This window comes from Mastigoproctus giganteus, chromosome 1 (genome assembly GCF_048544385.1).
Source record: "Mastigoproctus giganteus isolate SK-2022 chromosome 1, ASM4854438v1, whole genome shotgun sequence".
NCBI classification, from domain to species: Eukaryota; Metazoa; Arthropoda; class Arachnida; order Uropygi; family Thelyphonidae; genus Mastigoproctus; species Mastigoproctus giganteus.
In genome coordinates, this window is record NC_143575.1 from 202157592 (window position 1) to 202183899 (window position 26308).

The 26308-nt window shown below is 35.5% G+C and overlaps 1 protein-coding gene across 2 annotated transcripts in view; it reads right to left on the reverse strand.

Moving 5' to 3' along the window:
* Polr3B (RNA polymerase III subunit RpIII128) overlaps positions 1-26308 on the reverse strand; it is a 527342-nt gene that overhangs the window by 339121 nt on the left and 161913 nt on the right. For both annotated transcript variants that reach the window (XM_090375599.1, XM_090375592.1), the window contains 2 exons: positions 23503-23619; positions 2057-2242 (listed from right to left, as the gene is read on the reverse strand). In XM_090375599.1, the coding sequence (XP_090231725.1) occupies positions 2057-2242; positions 23503-23619 (303 nt within the window). The remainder of the gene's footprint in view (positions 1-2056; positions 2243-23502; positions 23620-26308) is intronic.

Genomic DNA, 26308 nt, shown 5'->3' on the forward strand with positions numbered 1-26308 from the left:
TCTACTGCTAGTTGGAAATACAAATAAGATATCACAACATGAAATGGAAGATTTCAAATTAGTTTGTTAAGAACAGTTATTTGTGAAAATAAATTCAAGAAACACTTAAATAATGGCACAAGTTGAAGAAGACAGGAAATGCAATGCTTAATAAATGTTATGTTCCACAGAAGACACAAATAAAGAAAGGCCTTCACAATTACAGATAGTCCTCAATTCTATACACTTACGCTCTTGCACACAACACTTAGGCTACATTCAAGTTGCAGATGGTACAAGACTTAAAGACTGACAATACAGCCTATACACAAAAAATTTATGATGGACATGCCATACTGTTGGAAGATGGCATGTCCTACAATGTATTCCTTTTTGAGGACAAAAGTCAGCCTTCTGTACATAATTTGCAAATATGGGATACCAAACACTGAAGGCATGAGATTCAACACATTTGGTGTGGGTGATTTCATGTCATTGTTCACATCACTAGCCCGCCACCTCCTTCACAAAGAAAGAGTGCACTTTTTTTTTTAATGTCAAAGTCAGACAGTAAAAAGTGCAGCATGGATTCAGGAGTGAAAGCGACTATATCTAACTTTGCTAAAAAAAAATTTCTATATTTGCATTAGCAAAGGCATATGGTGCAAGAAAGCAAGGGGGGGGGAAACTTCCCATTTCACCCATCCATTCACTCCCAGAAGTTTGTTCAGGTCTTCCTTGAATTTATTTAAGCTATCAACTTCCACAACGACAGATGGAAGTTTGTTTCAGCAATCCACCACTTGCTGGCTAAAGGCAAATTTCTGCACATCTATTCTACAACTGTCTTTCCTCAATTTGAATTTCTGTCCCCTCATGTGCGCAAAGGTCCCATCAGCATCGATGCTTGCTCAAACCATTCAAGTCCTTATACACCTCACAGGTGTCTAGTCCCCAGATGCTGCAATTTACAGATAAGCCTTTCTTGGTAAGAGCACCAATTTGTTCTCCTCACCAATCTTATTGTCCTCTATACTTGTTCCAGCAGCTCCACAGCTTTCCTAAAATGAGGCCTACAGAGCTGTATGCAGTACTCAAGGTGTGGCCTGACCAATTCCTTATCCAAAGGGATAATCACTTTCTTATCCATGCTAGCAAAATTCCTGTATATCATTGATAAGACCCCATGAGCTGCTCTGGCAGCCTGTCTGCACTGCTCAAAAAACTTCATATCTGACTGCACAATTACCCTGACCTTTTTTCATTCTCCACTATCCTGAGTGTAGTACTGAACAGTTGTTACGTTACTCTGGGGTTATTGCTACCCACATGCGGTAATTTGCATTTGTCAATGTCTGTCATTACTGTCATTAACAACGATGCCAACATTCGTATCATCTGCAAACATGGACATTAAGCCTGATATACCTTTGTCAATATCATTGATAAATACAGAAAACAACAATGGGCCCAACACCAAACCCTGGGGGACTCGATTAATACCATTAATCCACAAAGGGCAGTGTCCACTGATTACCACTCTGTCTTCTCCCACTCAACCATCCCTTTATCCATAGCATAAACTTGCCCTTAATGCCATACCGCTCCAATTTGTTTTCTGCAACAGAAGAAGGGGCAGAATATACCCTATATGGCAATTACGATTGTTAATTTTTTAATGTAATTCCATAGTTATTCCTAAATTACCAATTTATCTGAAACTACATGTAAATCCAGTAGAGCGGTTAATTTTATTTTTATATTAAACTTTTATTTGCTGACTGTCACATAAAGAACTGTTCTCTTTCTAACCTTTTGGTAGAACTACTTATATGATTTATTACAATTTACAACAAATCATGTAAGTTGTGTTACAGCTGTTACAAAATAATTGTCAAGAAATCAAATAAATAAACAGGGGAAAAGAAAGTGGTTTCATTTTTGTATTATTAATATACAGGACAATCTACAATAATAAACAGTATTCAGTAGACAAGGTATTAAATCCATTTTATAACCTATTTTTATCCCACATGCTATAATTTTTATTCAAGAAAAACATTTCAATAATACTTACTTCAGAATTGTACCTCTTGAAAAGATCTTCAAACAATAAAGCCAAAAGAGAACCTGCCAATTCCACTCGTTTGTTGCCATAATAATCTTTGTCATCAATTAACTTTGGATTTGTTGTTGCTTCTATCATTCGTCGTATCATTAAAGCCATATATATTGTTTTTACTTTGAAATTAAACTGTTCTGTCTGAACATAAAAAGCAAAGAAAAAAGGAAATTTCATAATTTAATAAAAGACCAACACAATGTATGTTGTTTCAGATAGACTGGTGTGTGGGACTGCATACACCTAATCTACAGGCAAAACTCGGAAAGAGTTCACAAGAAATGAAACATTTAATCTATTTGTAACATGTTTGTCTGTGACGTAGGCTTAGATGAGTTGGAAATGCCCAGGAAATTTGGTTCTTTAAAATGTCTTAAGTTTTATGAAATAGTCAAAAAAAATTTTTATTTTCCCAGTAAAACAAATTTGTGCTACAAAAAATTGAAGATGCAAGCAGAATAAAATCAAATATGTGAAAATACCAGACCTAGTTGTTCTATTGCATTTATTTAACCAAATAAGAATGTTAAAAAGAAACAATAGGAATGATTTACTATATACAAAGTTATTTGTTATTTGTTATTTTTTTGGTTTTTAGGAGCATTAGCAACTAAGGCCATATTGCTCCGGGATATGCGGTGGTCATTCCCTGACCTTTCCGCATCTTCCGTATTTGGTGGTGACGGGCTCGAACCCCGGTCTAATCAAGAAACGTGTGCTACGCACTGCTGCTCCTTCCCACCTGGCTACGGAGGTGCTATATACAAAGTGTATACAATTTAATATGTTAAAAGTGCTATATACAAAGGTCAGTCCATAACTTTTATATACTATAAAAATGTCACTGGCAATCAGCAATCATATATTACTGATTGTTAATGACATTTTTAGGGCTAGTTTCAGAGCATAACCTTTGTATTTCTCAAGAATAAATTTATAGAGATTACCAAAAAAGATAACATTAAATGGAAGACAGTAAATAACCAAATAATATTGGTTGAAAGGTACAATATATATATATTAAAAAAAAAAAAAAAAAAAATCAAAGAATTTTAACAGAAAAACACAGACATTCATACCAGGTCAGCAAACATTACTCTTTTTCAAGACACACACTCTCTCTCTCTCTCTCTCTCTCTCTCTCTCTCTCTCTCTCTCTCTCTCTCTCAAAAATTAGTCAACTTGTTATGATGAACCGAAAGGAACAAATGAAGAGCAAGATAAACACTGACAAGGAGAAAATTGAGTATACTGAGTTATGCAAAGCCATTAGAAAGAGACTCAGAGAGGACATAAGATATAATGCAAGAAAAGTGGAACAAGCATTAAGGGAAAACAAAGACTTGAATCAGCAGCCATGAGCAGTAATACAGTAAGATAAATGATACTGAAACTGAAGAATAGCGATGGTGTACTTATAAATAGCAGAGAAGGCATAATTCAAATTGCAGAAGACTACTATAGAGAATTATACAAGGAGCAAGGGAATGATGCCAGCAGTGGGGAAGATGGATCGCAAATTAGCAACACATACGACATACCCGATATTTTCCCTGATGAGGTAGAACATGCGTTGAAGAAAATGAAGAATCAGAAAGCCCCGGGGGAAGATGAAATTACTGTACAGTTGTTAAAATTGGGAGGAAGAGACATAACACAAAAACTGGCAAGGCTCTTCACAAAATACATTAGAAAAAGGTGTGATGCCCAAGCAGTGGAATAATGCAATCATAGTTTTGCTGCATAAGAAAGGAGATAAAACAGAAATTGGAAATAATTATTGACCAATTAGCTTGTTATCCCACGTCTACAAGTTGTTCACAATGGTCATTATTAACAGATTAGAAAGAATACTTGATGAGAATCAAACGAAAGAGCAAGCTGGCTTTAGGACAGGATTCTCAACTATGGATCACCTTCATGTAATATCACAGCTAATGGAAAAAGCAAATGAATATAAAACACCATTATGCCTGGCATTTGTGGATTACGAAAAGGCATTTGACTCCATACAGCATAAGGCAATGTTTCTGGCACTGGAAAGACAAGGCATAGATACGCCATATATTATGATTTTGAAGAAAATATATGAGAACGCTACCTCCTTTATTAGACTAGACAAAGACAGTAGCAAATTTAAAATCGAGAAAGGGGTTTTATAAGGAGGCACAATATCTCTGAAGCTATTTACTGCTACCCTTGAGGAAGCTTTCGGAAGACTAGACTGGTCGCAGAAAGGAGTCAATGTGAATGGAGAGTACCTAAACCATTTACGATTTGCAGACAACGTTGTGGTCATAAGCCACAATTCCAAAGAATTAGAGGAAAACCTTAATCAGTTATGCACAGTTATTAAAGATTTTGGACTAAAGATGAATAATGCTAAAACAAAAGTAATGATGAACAAGTATGCCATAGAAAGGGACATAATGATTGAAGGAGCAGTAATTGAAAGGGTGGAGTCATATACTTATCTGGGACAAGTTATTAGCTGTAATAATGATAAATGACTGGAAGTCAAGAGAAGAATAAATTTTGATGGATAGCATTCAGGAAATATAGTCACATACTGAAGAACAATATCCCAGTTTGTCTGAAACATAAAATAATGAACCAATGTATACTCCCCACCATGACTTATGGAAGTGAAACTTGGAATGGAACAAAAGAATGGAAGAGAAGCTGAGAACTACACAGCGAAGGATAGAACAAATTATATTAGGAATCAGACTGTTGGATAAGAAGAGAAACACATGGATTAGGCAGCAAACTCAAGTAAAGGACATTCTTATCAAAACTAAAGAACTAAAATGGTCTTGGGCAGGACACATAGCTCGAAGACATGATGACAGATGGACAAAGAAAATAACAGAATGGTACCCAAGAGGAGCTAGCAGAAAACCTGGAAGACAACGGCAGAGATGGATAGATGAAATTCATGAGTTTGTGGGTAGTAAATGGATGGCCACTGCACAAAACAGAAGGAAGTGGAAAGTTGCTGGAGAGGCCTTCATCCTGCAGTGGATTGAGAACGGCTGATGATGATGATGATAAAGCAGTATAAGTTTAAAAGTAAATTATCCAATTCAGATATGTGTGTAGATACAGCTTGTAAAAACTTAAAAACTGCTGACACATGCTCGTTGTCTGATAAAATCTGACTGAGTGTACAAGGCCCAGTCAGATGAGTTGAGGCGGGAAAATATATATTGCGAACATGGGTAAAATTAATGCAATCTATTAAAACATGCTTTATTGATAAAATGGTGTCACAAGGCTCACACATAGGAGGGTCATCTGCCCCTCAGCAGAAACAAATGTGTTAGATGACTGTGTTCTTGCTTGACCGTGGAGTCAAGCAAGAACAACTTCCTCGCTACAATTTGTGTGCAGACTGGACTGCCATGTTTCAATTACAAAAGCCTGTAATTGAAACATGAAGCCTGTAATTGAAACATGGCAGTTCTTGCCATTGGGAATATATCTTGTTGTGTATTATTTTCCTGTAGTCTGTATAGGGGACTAATAGGCAAAGATTATTAGTGGGAGCTGCTGATTTGGCTGCAGTGTCAGCCAAATCATTTCTCCTTATCCCAATGTGGCTAGTAATCCAGCAGAAGTGGATATCAAACTTGTGTTCATAAAGAGAATGTATCTTCTGCTGAATCCAACAGAGAACTGGATGGGAGTTGTCCCAAAGATTATAAAACCTATAATACACTCAAAGAACTGGAATCTATTATTGACCTTTGGTATTGACAAGTTTGAATATGATCCAAGGCTAACTATACAGCATGCAGCTCTGCAGTGTATATGCTGGATTCAGGAAGAATCTGCTGAGATATTATAGTGTCTGGAAAGACAACAGCAGATCCTACAAACGATTACAACTTCGAGCCGTCTGTGTAAACTGGCAGGAAGTTGGACTGCTCGGCTCGGTGTGCTGAATAGAGCTGCTCTGTAGTTAGGAAAGGACGTTGTGGTTGTTTTCCATTAAGATTATCACTAAATATGTTACCACTCTTATAACAAGTGAAATAGTTAAATGTATAGTAGTTTAGGTAAATAGCTTAATAAACTATATTAATGATTTCATGTGGTATAAGAGTTGTAATATTTAGCAATAATCTTAAACAGACTGATTATTTTTCTTGTGTGAAGAGAATTTGGATTTATTAAAGCCATTAAATCGACACATTTCTGCCACTGCTGTGACAAGGTACCAACCCCAGCAGCATTGAAAGAAATAGTCTGACTGCAATTCAAGGCAATAGGCTTGAACGAAAGAACAAATGAAATTGTCATCTACCTTGAATTTCTGAACTCCTAGATGCTCCACTTGGCCAAAACTGATGCTGATGATGATCACTGGGAGATAAATCTAAACTGCGAGGATGGTCTCTGATTTCCCAGCCCAAGATTACCAGTGTCACTGCTGTAAAATTTTCCGTATAGAACATGCATTGTTATTTTTTTATTTTTTTTTTTTTTTAGGAGCATTAGCAACTGAGGCCATATTGCTCCGGGAATATGCGGTGGTCATTCCCTGACCTTTCCGCATCCTCCGTATTTGGTGGTGACGGGCTCGAACCCCAGTCTAATCAAGAAGCATGTGCTACGCACTTCTGCTCCTTCCCACCTGGCTACGGAGGCGCCTCATGAATTGTTGTACAAACAAGATGTTCTGTATGACAGTTTCACATGCCCTTTCTTGTGAACTGATGCATGCACATGTAATAATGAGCATTAAATTGGCAAAGGATTGACAAGAATTAACCTTTCTGAATTTGAAATTACACTTTCCAGAGGTATCAAATATTTGAGTGATGGAGATCCTTTGTGGAACTATTCCATACAGGGACCTTTTTGATTCTGGAATGAATTAGCATGCTAATGTCTTATTACAAGCCACTATTCATTGCAGAAATGTATTCTGCTCCAGTTCAAACCACTTTGGATGTTAGATAGAAACAGCAACGTATCCCTGCTGGTCAAAATTTCAGCATCTATGGATGCCAAGCATACCCTTTCTCGAAAGTAAATGTCCACGAATAATGGACACTTACTCTTTGAGAAACACTTCCAAAACTTAACACTTTCAATGAAATAACTCATGCTGTAATTCATCTCTTTTCCAAAATCAGCACCTTAGCACAACGAATGTTCACAGCTGTCTGCTTCATATGAGCATGCAGTAGGTTAACAAGTTATTTGTGGCCTTCAGAACACTTGTTGCAAATCATAAGCACTTGCACATGACAAGAACTCTTCCCATATTGTACACTTAACTTGCAGAAAATTTCACCCCATTTCACTTTCACCAAACATCTGATAATACAGAGGTGTTCTACACACAGAATCCAACAAAGTCTGATATAAACTTGTACTGCTTCTAATGCATACACATTGACAGAGGGCATGGCTAATATGTTAGGGACTGAGAACAGTGTTCCCGCCATCTGCCACAATAAGTGTTTTATTTTTCTGGAACACACAATTTCTATTTAAAAAAAAAAGTTCAGGTTAACCTTGAACCATACTCATTATAAGTCAACACAATCTATGTGATAATCTTCAAGTGAAGATTATCACATAGAAATGAATCATGAAAATTTTAAAAAACGAATGACAGAAAAATTAATTCCAAATTTTCCAGCTAATTCTGGCATAGCAATGGACATTGCATAGTATCATAACTATTAGATAAACAAGACACCTAAATCACCAAGTGACAGGTATAAAAAGATGCCAGTAGTCATTAAAAATGACTAGCAAAAAATAACATTCTATACCAAAAACAGAATTGTATGAGCTGCAACTGAAAACTCGTAATAATTTGCTTCTAAATGATTACAGCATTAAGGTTCTTAAAGAGTGCCACCACACCACCCAGAACTGAAATCCACAGAATTAATCTGGGCTAAAGAAAAAGATTTGGTGATTACAAAAACACCACTTTTAGCTTGATAAGAACAAAGATTTTAAGGGATGTAGAAACAGATGAAATTGAATAATTCAAAAAAGAAGGATGTATTCTAGTCAGAAAGAATAAAAACTGCAATAGCACTGAAGATGAACATCATCAAAACCATCAGAAACCATCAATGAATCTATCTTTAATTTCTCGGACAAGCAGCATAAAAACTATCATTTTCACACAAGTCAATGGACTTTCTGGTTGTTATGTCTGCTACAAGTGAGTCATATAGCATAAAAAGCACAAGCTTGCCCATCACACTACATCTGAAAGATAAACTGTTGAGACTTTTTTATCTGTAGTATTTCTGGAAGCCAAGATATAATATATTAGTATCAAGCAGACTGCATATACAAAGACTTTTAATTTTATTTTTTAAAGTTGTCCACATAATTAGAAACACGAAAGGGCAAATTTTGAAGATGGATCAGAAATACTTTTTTTTGTCGATCACTGTTTTATTACTGAGAACAATAGAGCAAAATGATATTTTAATTATGGGATCCGCTGGGAAAGCTATAAATCAAAAGTGCATCATAGTTGAATGAGGCACTATCTTAAACTAAGAAGATAATTTACTGTACAGGGCTTCTGAATGGAATTAGAAAAGCCAACTCTTGACGATTAATTTCTGATGGCTACTGACATTATTCTGTACACACAGCAGTAATAAATATTATTATTTTTACCTGAGATACTTATTTTTATATTTCAATTAAATTAATAAGCTGCTATACCCATGACCTTGAGATAGCATCACCCACTGCTCAAAGGCCATGCACCAATCTATCTGAAACAAACTATAAATTATATATTAACCGTAGAAGAGTAATTTTTAATTACACAATTATAAATTTTTGCTATAATTAAATAACCTTTATTATAAATAAAATAGTAATGTACCATACATTTCTGGAAAGCTGATGATCCTGCTCTTCCACCCAGGAATAAAAGTCAAAATACAAATTTAATATGAATTAAGTTACTAAAAACTCTTACGTGCATTCACATTGTGCATTCAAAGGTGTTTATTTGTCTCATCCACTGCATATCCAATAAACTGTGCTGCCAGTCCCCCCCCCCCAATCCACTGTTTACTCAGAAATGCATTAATAAATAATACATAGCTAAACAAATGCTGTTTGGCTAGTTTTATCTTAACCCTTTCGCAAGTGTTTCCAAACTTTATGGAAGCACACTTGCAAAAGCCAATTGGAGTGAGTTTTTGAAAACTATGTAATTAAATAGCATGCAAATACAAAAAAAATTGCAAGAGATAAATAAAACTCACCATTCCTTTTTTGATGTGGTAATATCCTTTACATTCATATATGTATTATTATTCAGTTTCATCAACTTTTGAATCCGAATTCCCAAGAATTTTTTTCAATTTCTGTGGAATTCACATCCAGAAATTTAAACTGAATTAAAATAATATACATGTATATATAAATCTAAAGGATTTACTGCATCAAAAAAAGCAATGGCTAGTTTTTATGTTTCTTTTTGTTTTTTTTTTATTTCTTATGATTTTTTTTTACATTTATTTTTTACATTTTATAAATGAGATTTTTAATTTTTTTAAATTCTTTTTTGACAATAAAACACAAGGATATTATCATTATTATTAGCCATATGGTGCACGGAAGCCTGAGGTTTATGCTGCACCAACCAAAAAAAATTTCTGAATAGAAAAGAATGATGATATCCAGCTCAGGACCATGAGTGTGTGCCAAGCCCATACTCACCAGATGTGAGCACCTGGGGTTAATATGTCTACATTCAGTCTTTTATACACATTCACATGTGTACAAAAAAATGAATGTAGACATATTCTTTTAAAAAGAATAAATGCTCCCCAAGTTCAACAATGCATACATAATCATATGTAAATTTTAAACACATTCTGTTTGGGTACACATTCAAACCATAAATTAAATATTACACATAGGTAAAATAAAAACTACAAACAATAACAAAATGAATGTCTCTCTCTCTCTCAACTAATATTCAGAAAACATCTAAATTCTGTTTTACATCGTTCACATTGTTCAAGTATACTGCTCACTGGTTATGTCCTCTCCTATTTTCAAAACTCATGCCTTGGAAATCTTTCCCCATCAAATGAAGGAATATCACCACAATAAAATATACACGTCATATCTCTTACTTGTAAACTACAATTATGGGGAGACAGATACTATGGGGAGTTCGACAGATATCACATTGGAATCTAGAACAATCTCACGCTCCTTGCAGAACTGGAACATCCAAGAGGCCTGGATCATCCTGGACCACAGGGCCATCACCTTTTTTCCCTGTTGGTTAATGGACCTAGGCCTACCAACAACCCACAACACTGCTTCAACATAAAAACAGCCAACTGGGATCTGTCTGCCACCTCCTTACCTTCCTGATGACAACCCAGATACCTGACTATCTTTCGAGCATGCCTACACTTTGGCACTTAGAAAAAAGGAACCCATTTACCAATGCTGTCCTGTAGTGGTGCCCTGAATTGGAACATTCCAGGGCCACCCCCCTCTGGAATCCTGAAATTGATGCCTACAGGGAAACTCACAGAACACTACACAACCGATACACCAACTTGGTCAGAACTAGAAAAGAGGAAACCTGGCACACACTAATCTCCACTGCTATCAATGCTGATCTCTGTGGTCTTGTCTATCGCAATAGTGGCCAACAAGCTTCCAGCAAGCAAAGTCCTAAATTCCACTGTTGCTGCTGATGGTACCATGACCTGCATCCTGGACTCCCTGTTATTTCTCCAGCCTACTACAGATTCCCAAATCCAAACTTGTCTTCAGAACCAGGAGTACCTGGTCCTGAAGCAAGTATAACAGCAACACCAAACTTCCCTTCAACTTAGAACTAAACACTGCATCGAAAAAATCAAGGACAAAAAATGCCTGGGTCTTTTAGAGTTGAGATATTCTTATAGAGTTGAGATATTCAAGAAATTGGTATCCATCCATCCTCTACAACAAATGCCTTGTGGAAGGATATTTTCCTGAACATGAAACATTGAAAATATAAGACTACTGTTGAAAAGGCCTCCTCTTTTGTCTGTGCACTCACTACACTGCAAAGAACCTTGAATTGTCAAGATAGTATGATTTCAAAGATGGAACGTTGTACCACTGATGCCATTCTTCATCTTATTCAAAATGCTACCTCTATTTCAGAGTAGTATCTCCAATTACTGTAGACTTCTATGGGGCCGTCTATCCTAAGGCATCTGCACGATGCAGAACTTTCAAGGAACCTCTACTTATGTCTTAACAGTTACAACAGCAATAAAAATATCTCTGTGATCACAGCTTTCTGGAAAGTCTCGTACTCCATTTCTAGGGGTTACCCACAGAATTCAGTCCTCAGATCATTACTGTGATCTATCAATCTTGTCTGGTCTGGTCTATGGATCTGGGCCAGGTGGAGTGCCTCACCTTCACTAATGATTTTTTTTTTTTTTTTACAGTCCCTGCCAATACAACAGCTCTCCTTGATGACAGGGCACACTGTCCTTACCCAGTTATCCAGCTGGGCCAAAGAATGTATGCTCAAGATTTCCCCAGACAAGGCGAGAGCAATTTTGCTCAAAGGCAAACTCAATATTTGAACACGTTCAACCAAGATTGACTCTTCTGCTATTAGAATAGTGCCTGAAGTAAGATGTCTCGGAATAAACTGACAACCTGATCTTTTACTCACACTTCCAATACCTGAGTAGAAAAGTCAGAAAGTACACTGCTCTCATCAGATGCATCACTCATACTGATCGGAACCTCCGTGGTAGAGCCCTTACTCTACTCTATAAGGCAATCTTCATATCCTTAGTTACTTACGGTGCTGGAGCTTAGTGTACCAGGACCATTCTTGCCAGGAACGTACAGAAATTTCATTCCATCCAGTGCACCATGTTGCTTGCAGTCATGTGTGCACGTCACACAGTTAGCAATGTGGCATTCCAAGTCCTTGTACCCCCCCCACCAAACTTGGATGTTGTACACGCTGGTCTTAACTACAGATGCAGAAAAGTATCAACTACTATCTTAGACTTCACCCTTGATATGACCATACACAAGAAAAGAACAGGACAAACCAATGCCTCTATCAATTTCAGCAAGTCCAATGGGAAAACTCACCAAAGAAAGTAGTCGCCAGGAAATTCATCCCTTGAGTTGAAGATCACCATCACCAGCTCCAAGCCTCCTCCCTGGTATGCACCTTTGCTCTTCGTCTCTTTTATCATCCCTGGCCAAGGATCCCTCAAATCTGGCTAGCCTCAGGATTACTGATGACCTGCTTTGCTCATGTAGGTCCCCTGAAGACTGGGCCCACATCATACATTATTGTCCACTTTAGAAAGACCTCAGAGCAAGGTTCATTACCACTATTCGCACCCTTCCTTCTGGAGTGGAACACCTCTTTATATTGAAACAAGACATATTACCTTATTGCTTTTTGCACAAGAAGCCTTCACCCACCACAGAAATCATCTTCAGACCATTACCAATGTTCCTGGTGCCACCTAGCCCCCTTGTCACTCTCTAAACTTCAACAACAAGAACAGACATTGCCACAGCTTTGACTTCCCTGCTTCTTGCAGAAATCCAGCAACTAATCTCAGATATTATCCTCAGATATCAACCTAATACAGATTGCATCATGCACAGCAATTCAGGTTTCTATTGTTGGGCTGTCTTGCACTTTCTTGCCATTTTTCCCTAGAAGTGACATGTCTCACCTAACTTGATTCCATGGACACAAATTGCACCTGGATTTGTTATTGCAACTGCAACATGGACTTGACCTGCCCTCATAGACCTTATCGATGGGGGACCTGCAAGTGACTTGCCCAGCACAGGGTGCCATTTGGTGACCACATAGGACACCCTGCTCCTATGTCTTTTACTTTGGGCCTGCCTTCCTGCCACTTCCCCTCTCCTATTTCATCTGACAGTTGCCTCTACTACATCCACCCCTATTTCTCCTCTCTGTTGAACTGCCTTGTACAATTTGAAAGCACTCCCTTCTCTTTTTTTTTTTTTTTTCTCTCTCTTTTTCTCTTAAGGGCCCAACATGGAAAGCTTAGACAACTCTATGGCAGGGCCTGCCAGCACATATCACTGCTGCTCTCCACTACTACCTCGCCTACCTCCATGTGGTGAGTGATAGGCAAGGTGGGGAGTCCCGATATGGCCCTGTTACTAAACAGTTGGAAGAGCAACACAACACGGACTACACTGAAATATACGATAGTTCACACACATTCTGGCCTTTACAGAGTTCTGTACACCTCACAGAAACAAATGTCAAGTTGTGGGTAACCACTTGCCACTAGCCAAACAACACTGTGACTGTGTACATATATTTTTTATAATTTATTTATATATATATATATATATATATAGTATAATAGTAACAGACACTGGAGTGATTATAAGAGGAATATTTGAATGATTATAGACCTGGGTTACTACTATGTGGGGTAGAATGCACCCAACGACCATAAATAGATAAATAATTGTAGATAAATTATTGGCCACTAGCCACATTAATAACCTAATCTCCTACAATTTTACACACACACACACACACACACACACACACACACACACACACACACACACACACACACACACACACACACACACACACACATATATATTTTTTTTATTATTTATTATTATTTTTTTTTTCAAAATACCCCCCCTTTCCCATATAATAGTAAACTCGATTATATTGTATTTGCAATAATACTGATAGCTGGAATTCTGTGGGTTTTTACGTCATTATGGTAAAATGTGTTTCTCCTTCACTGAACTCTTTAATCATATAAATAATTTTTCGGAATCTTTTTCTTCATTCCTATTTTTTAAGCTTTGTAAACTTGTTACTCCATATTTCACTTGAGCATATCATGTTAGTTGCAATTTGTGCGTACCGTGTTCTTTGTTAATGACTGCTTATTTTTTTTTACTATTTTAAATTTTTCAACCCAAAAATATGTCAGACAGAAATATCAATTAGTTAGTATGTACATATTACAGTATTAATTAAGCAATGTACATAAGTGTAAATATATTTTTATTTTGCTAACCTATGGAAAATATTCTGATTTTCGCGTATCATTTAATTTTGTTAATTGGTAAGGTAATAAAGTGTAAATTTGTGCTTTATATCTTTATTTTTATAGCCTATGGATAATATTCCTCCTATTTTCACTTATTAATTAGAATCACCATTTAACAGAATTAAAATTCAATTTGCAAACATGATCACAATTGGCACTTACCACATATAGCGGATGGTATTTTGTTATGAACAATTCATTGTAAGTTGATTTCATCATACAGTGAACCAATCGTAAAGTGGGGGTCCACTGTACATTACAATTATTAATTATTAATTTTAATATATATTAAATATTATATATTAGTGAATGAATGTCTGTACAATCTCACGTTCATGTGAATGCTCTCCAAGTCATCTGAGCATGCACTGTCTATTTAGTATTCATTCTATTCTTCATTTTTATATTATATTTGCATTTCTGCATGTATGTATATATTTTTACTTTTACTTGCTTAGGAAGGGGTTCGTTGCCCTGAAAGCTTCTTGTATTAATTTTAAATTATTAAATTATCTTAGTTATTGACTCCACTCGCCCTGCTGTATTAATTCTTCACTTAATTATTATAATTACAGATAACTGGCTGATATGGGAAATGGTATGTCTTCAGGATGCTACACTATTTCACTATTCAGTAATATCTGGAGTCTAAAAAAAGGAGTCTACTGCTTCTAGCTTTATGCCTATCTTCAATGATAATCATAACTGCCAATGTTTGACTTTCACAAAAAGCTGATGATATCATCACAATATGTAAACAGTAGGAAAATAGGAGATTTTTCAGAAAAAGGTGTTTTTCACACTACACCAGAAAATAAATTTTCATGGACAAAATACACATTTCATATTAAAATACAGCAATGGAATTGTTTACCAACAGAGTACGTCTTAAACATCTAAATATTTTAGATTATCTCAATATTTCTCTCAGTGGATTTCCATTTATATATTTCATAGACATCAGCTAATTCAGATTATCAATAGAAATACAGTTGCGGACTTCACCCTCTTCAGAAATGTTGAGTCAAAGTTTTTTTATAACAATGGCCCTGCTTGGAAACTTGCTCTAGAAACCTTCAACAGAAAGATCTGGACTCAGCTTTTTGCTTTTCAGGCCTGGCAGAATATTCTCACCCACTCAGTACTACTATGTGGAATTGTTAAATTGCCAAGCATGACTTGTGACAATCTGTTATATTTCAGGTCTCCTTACACTTGTCAGTTTCCCCCCCCAATGAAGGTGGAACTAACAATTTATCTTCTTTCAAAACGTTTTGGATCATCAGGGGATTTGAACATGAGTCAGTGCCACTAACTAGTGATAGCTTGTTGTATTTTCAATTTGTTAACCCTGAAAAGTGCACACATTGCTTTTCTCACCATATCTAACCTCTTCTTTAAACAGACTTGTCAAAGGTTGACTACTAGTCTAGCCTAGTTACCATATTCAACCAAAAACCAACCTGCATGCATATACTTTAAAATCTTTTTACTTCAGTGCTAAGCATCACTTGAAATTATTCGAATCTATCTTTCCATTTCAGCAATTCTTTCTAGACAGTAATAACGACGCGTTATACATGACAAAGTTTATCAATAAATGCATTAAATCTATCAATACCTGCAACAGATTTCACAGTATCACCAACTGATAGTTCTAATCAGTGATTAGCGCAATGCCACACTATTAAAGAAGGGAATTTTTGTTTCATTAGTTTCGTAATGGCACTTTTACTACCAATCATAACAGCTTCACCATCACATGTAACACAAACTAAGTGAATTTTTAAATAGTTTTCCGTCATACTGTATGACTGAAGACAATCAAGCAGAGAATCAAATATTCCTTTTGCAGAAACACTTTTGAGTTTGATCAAGTCCAGAAACAAATTTATGGGAGATCTCATTCCACTGTCAAATATACAAGTTCGAATGTAAACAATCAAAGCGGATTTCCTACTCACCATGGTCGATTCATCAATTATCAATTAAATTTTACTGTTCAACATAACGATTTTATTATCCCAATTTTTTCTCATTTCATCACTAATGTGGTTCAAGATGTTCACGCAAGTGTTAGCTCAATGAAGAATACAACCCGTGTCAATCCCATTTAATTCTTGTAGATCAATTTCTGATTCAAAATTTTGAAAAGACTGATTTTCTTTGGCCACCTTATATGCGGTGCGAAAAATTTTTTCTGCTATTAATTTTTCATGCGATAAACCCTTTAAACACAGATTTTCAAGCGGCTCTTTCTCAGCTTCCGCAAACAGTTTTATAGATGCTTTATGTCCCGCTATTTCCTTGTGATTGAAAAATTTTCTTTCTTAAAGACAGTAGCTGTCTAATTTTTCCAAAATAGATAACTTCATTATTTGCCCATTCCTTAGAAATATTCATGCCTATTTTCTTTTCCACTCCAAGATTTCCAATTTATTTATGTAATGCACAGTCAAGTCTCTTATTTTGATAATTTAGCCAATTATACTTCGTACAGAAGTCATTTTTTTGATCAACAGTCCAGCAACTTGGCCAGTCATTTATGTCAGTCATCCCTTGCTGTTGGATGCTGATACCATCAGGAACAAAAGCAGTGTTTGACACTGTTTCTTTAGTTAAGTCTTCACTCACATTTTCACTTGTTTTTAATTTCTTAACTATGGAAGGTGAGAAGAAACTAGTAATTCTTTTCATTTTGTACTTTACGGTTCAATATAGTTTTTTTTTTTTTTTTTTAATACTAATTCACTCACAATCTCGTTACCGCACTGGCAAATAAATAAAACTGTTGCATCTGAATTGAAAATGCACAAATACAAAGTTCTGTTGAACAAACTTTTACATTGTAACAAAAGTCACAGAAAAACTAGTGGGGAACCAATACGAGCCCCTAGAAAATGGCATTTCCAAAAGAGGAAGAGTCAAGAAAAAGGTACGAATTTCCCAAAATGGGTAGTACTTCTTAGATGAACAGAACACCTGCGAAAGTGAGATAATCTCCAATAAAATAAATCTACAGTCAGACCTCTATATAACTAAGTCGACTGTTCCTTGCAAAAATTTGTTAAACAAAAACTTCGTTATAAAGAAATATGACCTTTTCTAAAATGAAAAATAATTCAACATTCAGAAATACAGTAAAAGACGGTAAATAAACTTTCTAATACAGTCCGTCCTCGTATAACACGTGTTTACACTACACAAATTCGATCATACACGATTTATAAATAGGGGAATGATATCTTATATAACACGAACCGAATTCGCTTATGCACGATTCGCCTTGGTGTTTACAAGAAATGGCAGTCGAACGCAGAATCACCCCAACCGAACGCAACACGATAGGAATGAAGAGAAGATTCTAAAAATGTATTTATGTTTTTTATATCAGTGAAGGGGAAACACATTTCACCATAATAACGTAAAAACCAACACAATTCCAGCTATCGGTATAATCGCAAATGCAATTAGATCGAGTTTACTACCAGTTTATAACAGATTCCAATAGCAGAAACGCAACTGGAAATTGTTTTTATTGTTTTATGGTAGTAACCCCTAGAAATGTGAGGTGTTAATAGTGTATCTCTGCCTTTATGGTGTTGTTTATTCAGTTGCTACACGCGCACAGCTTTGTTTATGTGTATCAAACGTGCCTCCTTGTTTTGTAATTGTGCTTTATTCCCTAAAAATGAGTAAAATTCTTAATTAAAAGGCGTGAAAAGGAAGCGTCCTGGTGAAGACACTGCAGATTCAGAGAGAAAAAGAAAAGCAATATCGATAAACAGAGGCGGACTGGATCAAAGATTCTTACCCGGGAAAATTTATTGTGGCCTCATACTATGGTTTATGGCCAAAATCACACCGGCCCACCGGGGTTTCCCCGGTAAGGCTTATGGCCATTCCGCCTCTGTCGATAGAGAAAAAATATGAAATTGTGAAACGCTTTGAGCGAAATGAAACACCACGTGATATTGCACGTGCTACAGACCTAAATGAGGCAATGCCGAGAATTACAAAGAATGCAGAGAAAATAGAAACAACTTTCATAGCAGGAACAACTCAAAGTGTAATTAAAATCCATAAAATCCATTAGATTAAGACACAAAGAATTGGAAGAGATGGAACGGCTGTTATCTGTTTGGATAGAAAATCAAACAAAAAACAAGTTTGCTTACGATAGAAGCAAAAGCATTAGCAATATTTTATTACGTAATAAAATACGTAAGTATTTTATTATTTATTATATTATAATAAAATATAATATAATAATAATAAAAAATATTATAAAAAATTATAATATTATTTTTATTACGTATTTTAATCGTTAAAACGATTAAAATTACCCGATTATTTATTGTGTTTGGTAATGTTTTGGTTACAAGTGTGTGTTCAACCTTGGGTGATCGGCACCTAACCCTACTTTTCCCATAGGGCCTGTTGTTTATATTGCACGATTTTGCATTGCATGAGGGTTTCTAGGAACACAACTATCGTGCTATACGAGGACTGACTGTATTTCAAAACAATTTATTAATACATAAATTAAACTGAGACGATTTTTTTTTTTTCATACGACATGATGCGCCCAATATTAGTACACTTAAGAATTATTTTGCAAAATATTTGGTTATCTTTTGTTGTACACTGTATTTACTGTGCATCGATCATTTAAAAAATTTCCGCATTTCTTTTAACATACCTTGTATTTTCAGGAACATTTTTTTTATAGTGCAGGTCACGACAAAGTTTCAAAAGCTGCCAACACTTCAATGGTTTAATACCTTCATTATCCTCATTTTTCTTTTCTTGTCATAGATATTGTCATTAGTTCTTTGAACTAGTTCTTAAATTTGAAATTTTTTTTTTTGAAATTGTCCAAAATATGGGAGCCATTGAGGTACTGTGACTGTGTAAATAGAGATATGAAAAATTTACAGAAAAAAAAAAGCACTTCTGCAAAACAACAGTAGATTATTTGTAAAGAAAACCACTTCTCCTAATTCCCAAAGAGGGTGCTTACAGTAGACGGTTGACCAGATCCCAATGTCCACATCGGGAATATCCCTTGACCAGCATGAGTTCTCGGTATGTGGGACTGGTGGTCGATAGGATTTACACGTATCACTAAGTTGTAGAATGGTAATTCCTTTAGCTCTCTTAATTCATGCAGCAGCACTAATTGCCTAAATTGCCTGAAGTGCAAACAGTGCATACCAAGTCTCTCCTAATCTGTTCGTTATATGAAAATTTTCTTCACTCAACTGAAACTATCTTAAGTTCGTTAAACAGAGATCCAAGTGAGTAATTTAAAATTCCAAAAATGATTATAAAGTTTTATAAAGAAAATATCTTAATAACAGACAACGAAAAATGCAAATTTAGTTAAATAATTTTAAGCGTATGTACTTGAATAATGAGTAAACATGTGAAAAAAAAATTTTACTGAATATTTTGAATTTTAAAAATAGACTGGAGGAAGATTAAGTTCTATGAGAAAAGATGAAACTAAACAGTCAGCACTTATGACATCACTGTAACGTGATATTTAATCTATTTTTAATTTCTTTGAATATTTGCACCTTTTTGCTATTCTTATTTGTTTGCAAATGCCTGATTACATCATGTTTCCTACCACTTTATGTTATTAAACTGAAATATCACATCTACATATGTACAGAAGTCAAACATGTGACCTTTTTCAAATTTTACAAGACATAGAAAATCTTGACAGCTCTTCTGAAATTTCATGTCATAATTCCATGGCATCTTACTGAAAGACCATTAATCAACTTTCCACCACATTTAAGTCCAATGAAATTAGTAGAGGCAAATTATGCAAGAAATCAAACTTATACAGACAAAAAAAAAAATTCCCATATCACCTCTTCACCATTCCCTCTAATAATCTGTCTAGGTTCTTCCTTGAACTTATTCAAACTACTCACGTCTACATCACCTGATGGGAGTTTGTTCCATCCATCAACTAGCTGAAGGCAAATTTCACAACAATTCTTCCTCAATCTATATTTATGCCCCTCCCCCATGTGTGTTGTCTGGGTAGAGGAAGGATTCTATTGGCAATGAGATTACTCAATACACTCAAAGCCCAAAAAAAAACTTCAATCACATGTACCCCCCCCCCCCTCAGAAGCTACAAACTGCAAAATTCTGTTGCTTTTCTCTATACTCATTTCAAAAGATCCACATCCTTCCTAAAATGAGGCCTCCAGACTTGTATGCAGAACTCAAGATGCAGGCTAACCATTGCCTTATTCTTTTCCCTGCTGGCAAAACTGCAGTTATCATTGACAAAACTGCTATGAGCTATGGCAGCCTCTCAGCACTGTACAGAGTACTTCATATCTGACTGCACAATTACCCTGAGTACCTCCACAACCCTGGGTGTAGTACCACATAGTACATTAATCTGGGATTAGTGATACCCATACGAAATACCATGCATTTGTCAATATTAAACTTTGAGTGCCAGATCTCAGCCAATCTGCCTCATTTTTCTCTCTCTTGTTGCAGTGGCATACCCTGATGGCTATGATTAACCACGCTGCCAACCTTCATGTTATCTGGAATTTTAGACATTAAGCCTGACTGTCTTCATCAATGTGAGTAATAAATATAGACAACAATGGGACCAGCACTGAACAATGCAGGACTCTACTTATAACATTAGTTCAAGAAAAGCAATGCTCACTGATAACCACTCCCTTCAATCTTCCACTCAACCATTCCTTTATCCATAACACTAATTTGCACCTATTGCCACACTACTCCAATCTATATAGCAGTCATTTATGTGCAACAGCTTCAATAGCTTTTCTGAAATCTATGTTAAGAAGTCAAAATTATTTATTGCATCCAGTTTCTTTTTTTACTCCATCATAACATCCAAACATATTGGTATATGTTAGGACTCCTTTAACAAATCCATTCTGTATTTTCGGTATAACTTCAAAGTAAATTCATGCTGTGATTTCAGTATAATTATTTAGTATTACCTCAATTTATATGCATCCCATGCATTTTTCTTCTCTACCATGAGTCTCGTCAGTTCATCTGACATCCATTTAGATCTAAGCTTTGAACAGTATTTCTTAGTTGGTATAAAAAGTCTAGTAACTTCTACAATTACTTCCCAATGCTTTCCTTTTAGAATTTGCTGTTGGTACAATGTCACTTGGTTCTACTGTACAGAATTTAAAAACCTTCTGAGACCACTATAGTCACCATTACAAAAGCAAAAGCCCCTTTACCCTTGATAGCAGTTGCATCTTTAAATAATTCCAACAATACTCTGTGATCACTGTTAGCTAGTAGTTCTTTTATCTGCAGATTCTTAATGCATGGGAGGCCACTACAGATAATAAAATCTAGAGTATTGCTTTCTTTTGTTGCCTCTCTAACATGCTGGTATTGAAAATAAGCATCCAATAAATCCACAAAAATGTTGCTACTGCATGAATGACTAACCCACAGGGTCCAGTCAATATCTGGAGAGCTAAAATCATTATAAGACTGATTGATTTACTGACTCATTCTATATGTCTGTACAGTTGTTTATTATACTCATCACAGTCATCAGGTGTATAACAATCTTGCTCTCATTTTTGTTTTCACAGTGCTTATGTCGCACAAAACTGACTCAAAATTGCACTGGCCACCCAAGTCTACTGGATGCTCTGCCTTAAATTTTATGTCCTTCTTAACCAAGAGCATAACACCTCCCCTCCTGTTCTCTCTGTCTGAATTCCTTATATCTGAGTCACACCATGTCACCAATATTCCCACACATGCCTGTATTTGATGACTTAACCAGGATTTTGAATTCAAATTTATTTACTATGCTACTACTTTGCATGAACCTGTTTTTACTCTTAGCAACTCTAATTGTCTATGTATTTGCTTCTTCCATAAGGACCTCCCAGCAGGTCTTGAACTCCCCAAAACCTTGCTTTCCTTTCTGCTGCATGTTCCAATAAAAGTATTGCAAGAATCACTTACAGGTAGAGGTATAAATTATAAGAAGTGTAAGTGAATCACTTACACCTCTGCCTGTAGCAGTTGTTAATCTATTCTCACCAAGTCTGTGTATATCACCAAGTTATCAGTTTTCCAACCCATCTAATGCTGCCCGGAGATTGCCATAGAATATTCTTGCACCAGTTCTATTTAAGTGTATCCCATCCCTGTAAAAACAGTCTCTCCTGTTAACAAAACACAGACCAGAGTGAGAAAATTCTACCTTGTGAACCTTGCACAATCTCTCCAGAGCTCAATTATTGACAAAGCTCTCAACAAGCACCCCCTCCTATCATGTCTTTCCTCTCAACAGCTTCTGAAATTTGAAAGTGCCTGAGTTTCCTCTCAGATGCTTTCAAATTTAATCCTAACTCGTGACATTTTTCCAACATTGGCCTGTATGTTTTAAGGTCTTCATACCGCCTACTCTTAATATCATTATTTCCAATGCATACAACAATATCATCTTTTGTACCCTTAAAATATGATATCTTCTCTACAACGTCAACTGCTTCTGCCCTTTGCAGACGTACCCTGGTCGGTCCTACTTCACCTGGCCTTTTTTGTGCAACATATTTCCTGTTGGACTGAGAACAACTATTAATGGGCATTTATATTTTGCAATGTAGATTACTACAGCAGCATACCTGACAGCCAATTAATTAACAAAAATAAGCAAATGGAAATTTTTTTAAAAAAATACAATTCTAAAATATTTTTATTCTTTGTGAAAAAAAGAGAAAAATTGAGTTTTTGCAAAAAAAAAAAAAAAAAAGAGAGAAACTCTGTCACCAACTACATTATGACTCGACTCTGAGATGAAGAGGGTCAAATCAAGTAAAAAAGACTGATTCTCCATTGTAAATTCAAAAGTTAGCATCTATGCATATTGAGGTATATTGTGAACTAGTATTAAATGACTCACAAAATGAAAGATTTTATGCATTGCAAATACATAATAACAATCACGTACAATCAGCAAAGGTTAAACAGAAAGAAATTAGTGTTTGGAAATTATTAATAGAGCAGAGTATAATGATTCTGCCACCTGCAGTACTTTAAAGTTTGGCCAGCTCTTTCAACTTTGCTTTTTCTATGAGTGACTAGGCTTGGAAAATATCCAAAGAAGCTCCAATATCCAAAGAAGCTTTTGAAAATTTCAGGTTTTTGAAGTTCTACTGTGTGGGCATGTGTTTTTTATTTTTTTTAAATAAAGGAAAATCAACATACAGGAAGATGAGCCAAAATAGTAGAGGTCAAGATATCACGTGCTTCATCAATAGAAGTCTTCTTTTGTCCACCCCACATTCTTCTGTGCTTTATTTTGTTGCCAAGATATCTAAGAGCCTTAAAGTAAAAATAAAATAAATTTAATATACAAATCTATCTTATATCTAAAAATAAGAAAATGAAATCTGTTAGCTTATTTCCTTTCACTCATTAAAAAAGAAAAATCACTTCATTAGCATAATATAAAGTGATCATTTCATTTGTGATAATAATTTCCTATGGGCAAATAAATATAAAATAAATAAATATCAGTTTATTAGTTGACCAAAGGAACTGGAATAGACTTATTCACAATGAACAAACACAGAAGTGCAGTTGTCCAAGATTGAAAAAGCAAGAGTGAGCAACTCAAAATTCAAGAAAACATGTGCTCATAATTTTCTCTGGTAAAAATAATATTGTGCACCCATAATTTTCAAAGAACAATTATCAATTCAGAATTTTAACTTCTGGTTCTGAAGCATTTCAAAGAAAAAGTGCTTCAGATCTGGAAAATAAAATGTCTAATTGATAGATTACATAAATATATGCTGCATCACAAAACAAACTAACTCATATTGCATTATTGTAAGCTATACGAGTCAGATTATAATTGTTGTGACGCAACATCCTCCCATCCACATCACCCCTCCCCAATTCGGTCCATCTGACATATTTCTATTCCTATTTTTTTAGGGACCAAACCTTGCTAAAAGGGCTAGATTTTGGGTCTCTAAAGAAAGTATACATAGGGCTTACAATACCGGCCAAAATCTTAATACCGGTATTTCGGTATTTTTAATTTATGAAACCGGGTTACCGGTATTCCAAAAACAAACGTTTTTCTCAATAAATTTTGATGACAGTTAATAAATTAAAGAAAAAACAAGTACTGTAATTACTTGAATTCAAGTTTGAAATAAACATTTATTGCAATAATAAATATTCTGAAAAAAAATCATTAAAAATACAGTTATTCTAAAAACAGAAAAATACATGTTGTTACTGCAAAGTTTCGTTATGTTTAAGCATCCACACTACCTCTCCGAATAAAGTGAGCTCTTAAGAAACATAAGCAATCAATAGTATGATCGTTTAAAATGGATCTAATTTTGGTACATATTTGATTAGCTGCAGAAAATGCCCTTTCGGATTCTATTCTGGTACTATTGTACTGAGATAATCATGAACGATCTCAGTCCATATTTTCTAGGCTTTGAACTTTTTTAGCAAAAATTGTTAAAAGTATGTCATTAATTTCCGACTCAATTCATCTTTTAGAATCTCATTGGAGTCGAGCAATTTCCTATTTTGGAAAAAATTTGCGGAACACTAATGTTCTGTTCCATGTAGGTCTTCCTTGGTTGAATTATGTTCATCATTTTCTGAAGGAGAAAGATGTTTTATTCAGCGAAGTATAATTTTCACTATAGTATCTTTACTGAGTCTGGGAGAAAGAGCAAAGAGTGGGGATAAGGAATAAAGAGAGCAAAGAGTGCAGTTAAGGAATTCTTCACATATATAAATGCAAAGAAGAGAAGGACAAATCAGATCGGACACATATGTAATTGCGTGGGACAGTATTAGATACCCCAACTGATGTTGCAAATGAACTCGACAGTTACTTTGCATCGATATTTACAGAAGAAAAACCCTTCATGTCAATGAGAAATTATGGGAGTGAAGTTTAAAAAAATTTAATTAAATTTCACATGTTGATTTAATGAGAAAACTTTAGCACCCACAGGCGAGTAAGGCTCCTGTGGTTGACAGCATATATCCTATAATCTTAAAGGAGGCGGCAATTGAGTGCATTGAACCATTAAGGCTAGTTATGAGAGCATCACTGGACTCAGAAGAGATTCCATTGGACTGGTGTAAACTGGAACATAAAGGTGGTTCTAGGAGTGTAACGGGAAATTACCGACCAGCCGGTCTAACTTCAGTAGTAGATAAAATCATGGAGGCAACGATCAAGGGTGGAATTCAGGATCACTTAGATTTAAATGGAATTCTGTAGGATACACAGCATGGTTTTGTAAAGGGAAAATAATGTTTAACAAATCTGGTTAGCCATTTTGACAGGTCACTTGCGAACTGGATTTAGAGAATAATTTCAACATTGTTTATTTAGATATGAGCGGTTACTTTATCCCACATGAGCGGTTACTTTATAAGTTGGAGTAGGCTGGAATCATAGGGAAAATCCTTAGATGGATAGCACGATGGCTTGAGGGCACCAGACAGGGGGTTGTGATAAATGGTTATTCTTCAGATTGGGTTAATGTAAGAAGTGGAGTTCCCCAAGGATCAGTATTGGGACCACTGTTGTTTTTGATTATCTTAAATGACATCTATGAAAGGATATAGGGTGTGATGTCTAAACTTGCAGATGATGTAAAGATCAGTAGAGTAGTTAATGATCGCCGCCAAGCAGAGCTTCTTCAGAGTGACCTAGATAGACTTGCGGGATGGTCAGAAAAGTGGCAGCTATATGCTTTAATTCAACAAAATGCAAGATCTAACACCTGGAGAACAGCAACCCCAAAATAACTTATACACTTGGTGGAGTTGAACTAAAGTCAGTAGTGGAGGAACAGTAATTGGGAGTTACGATACGATCCGACATGAAGTTGTCCAAGAATTGTGGACAGGTTGCAATGTTGCATGTCCTATCGATGATTTATCGAACATTTGCTAATAGAGATAAGGACATCATAATCACATAAAGGTGATTTTATAACCTTTATGTGATTAAATTATAAAT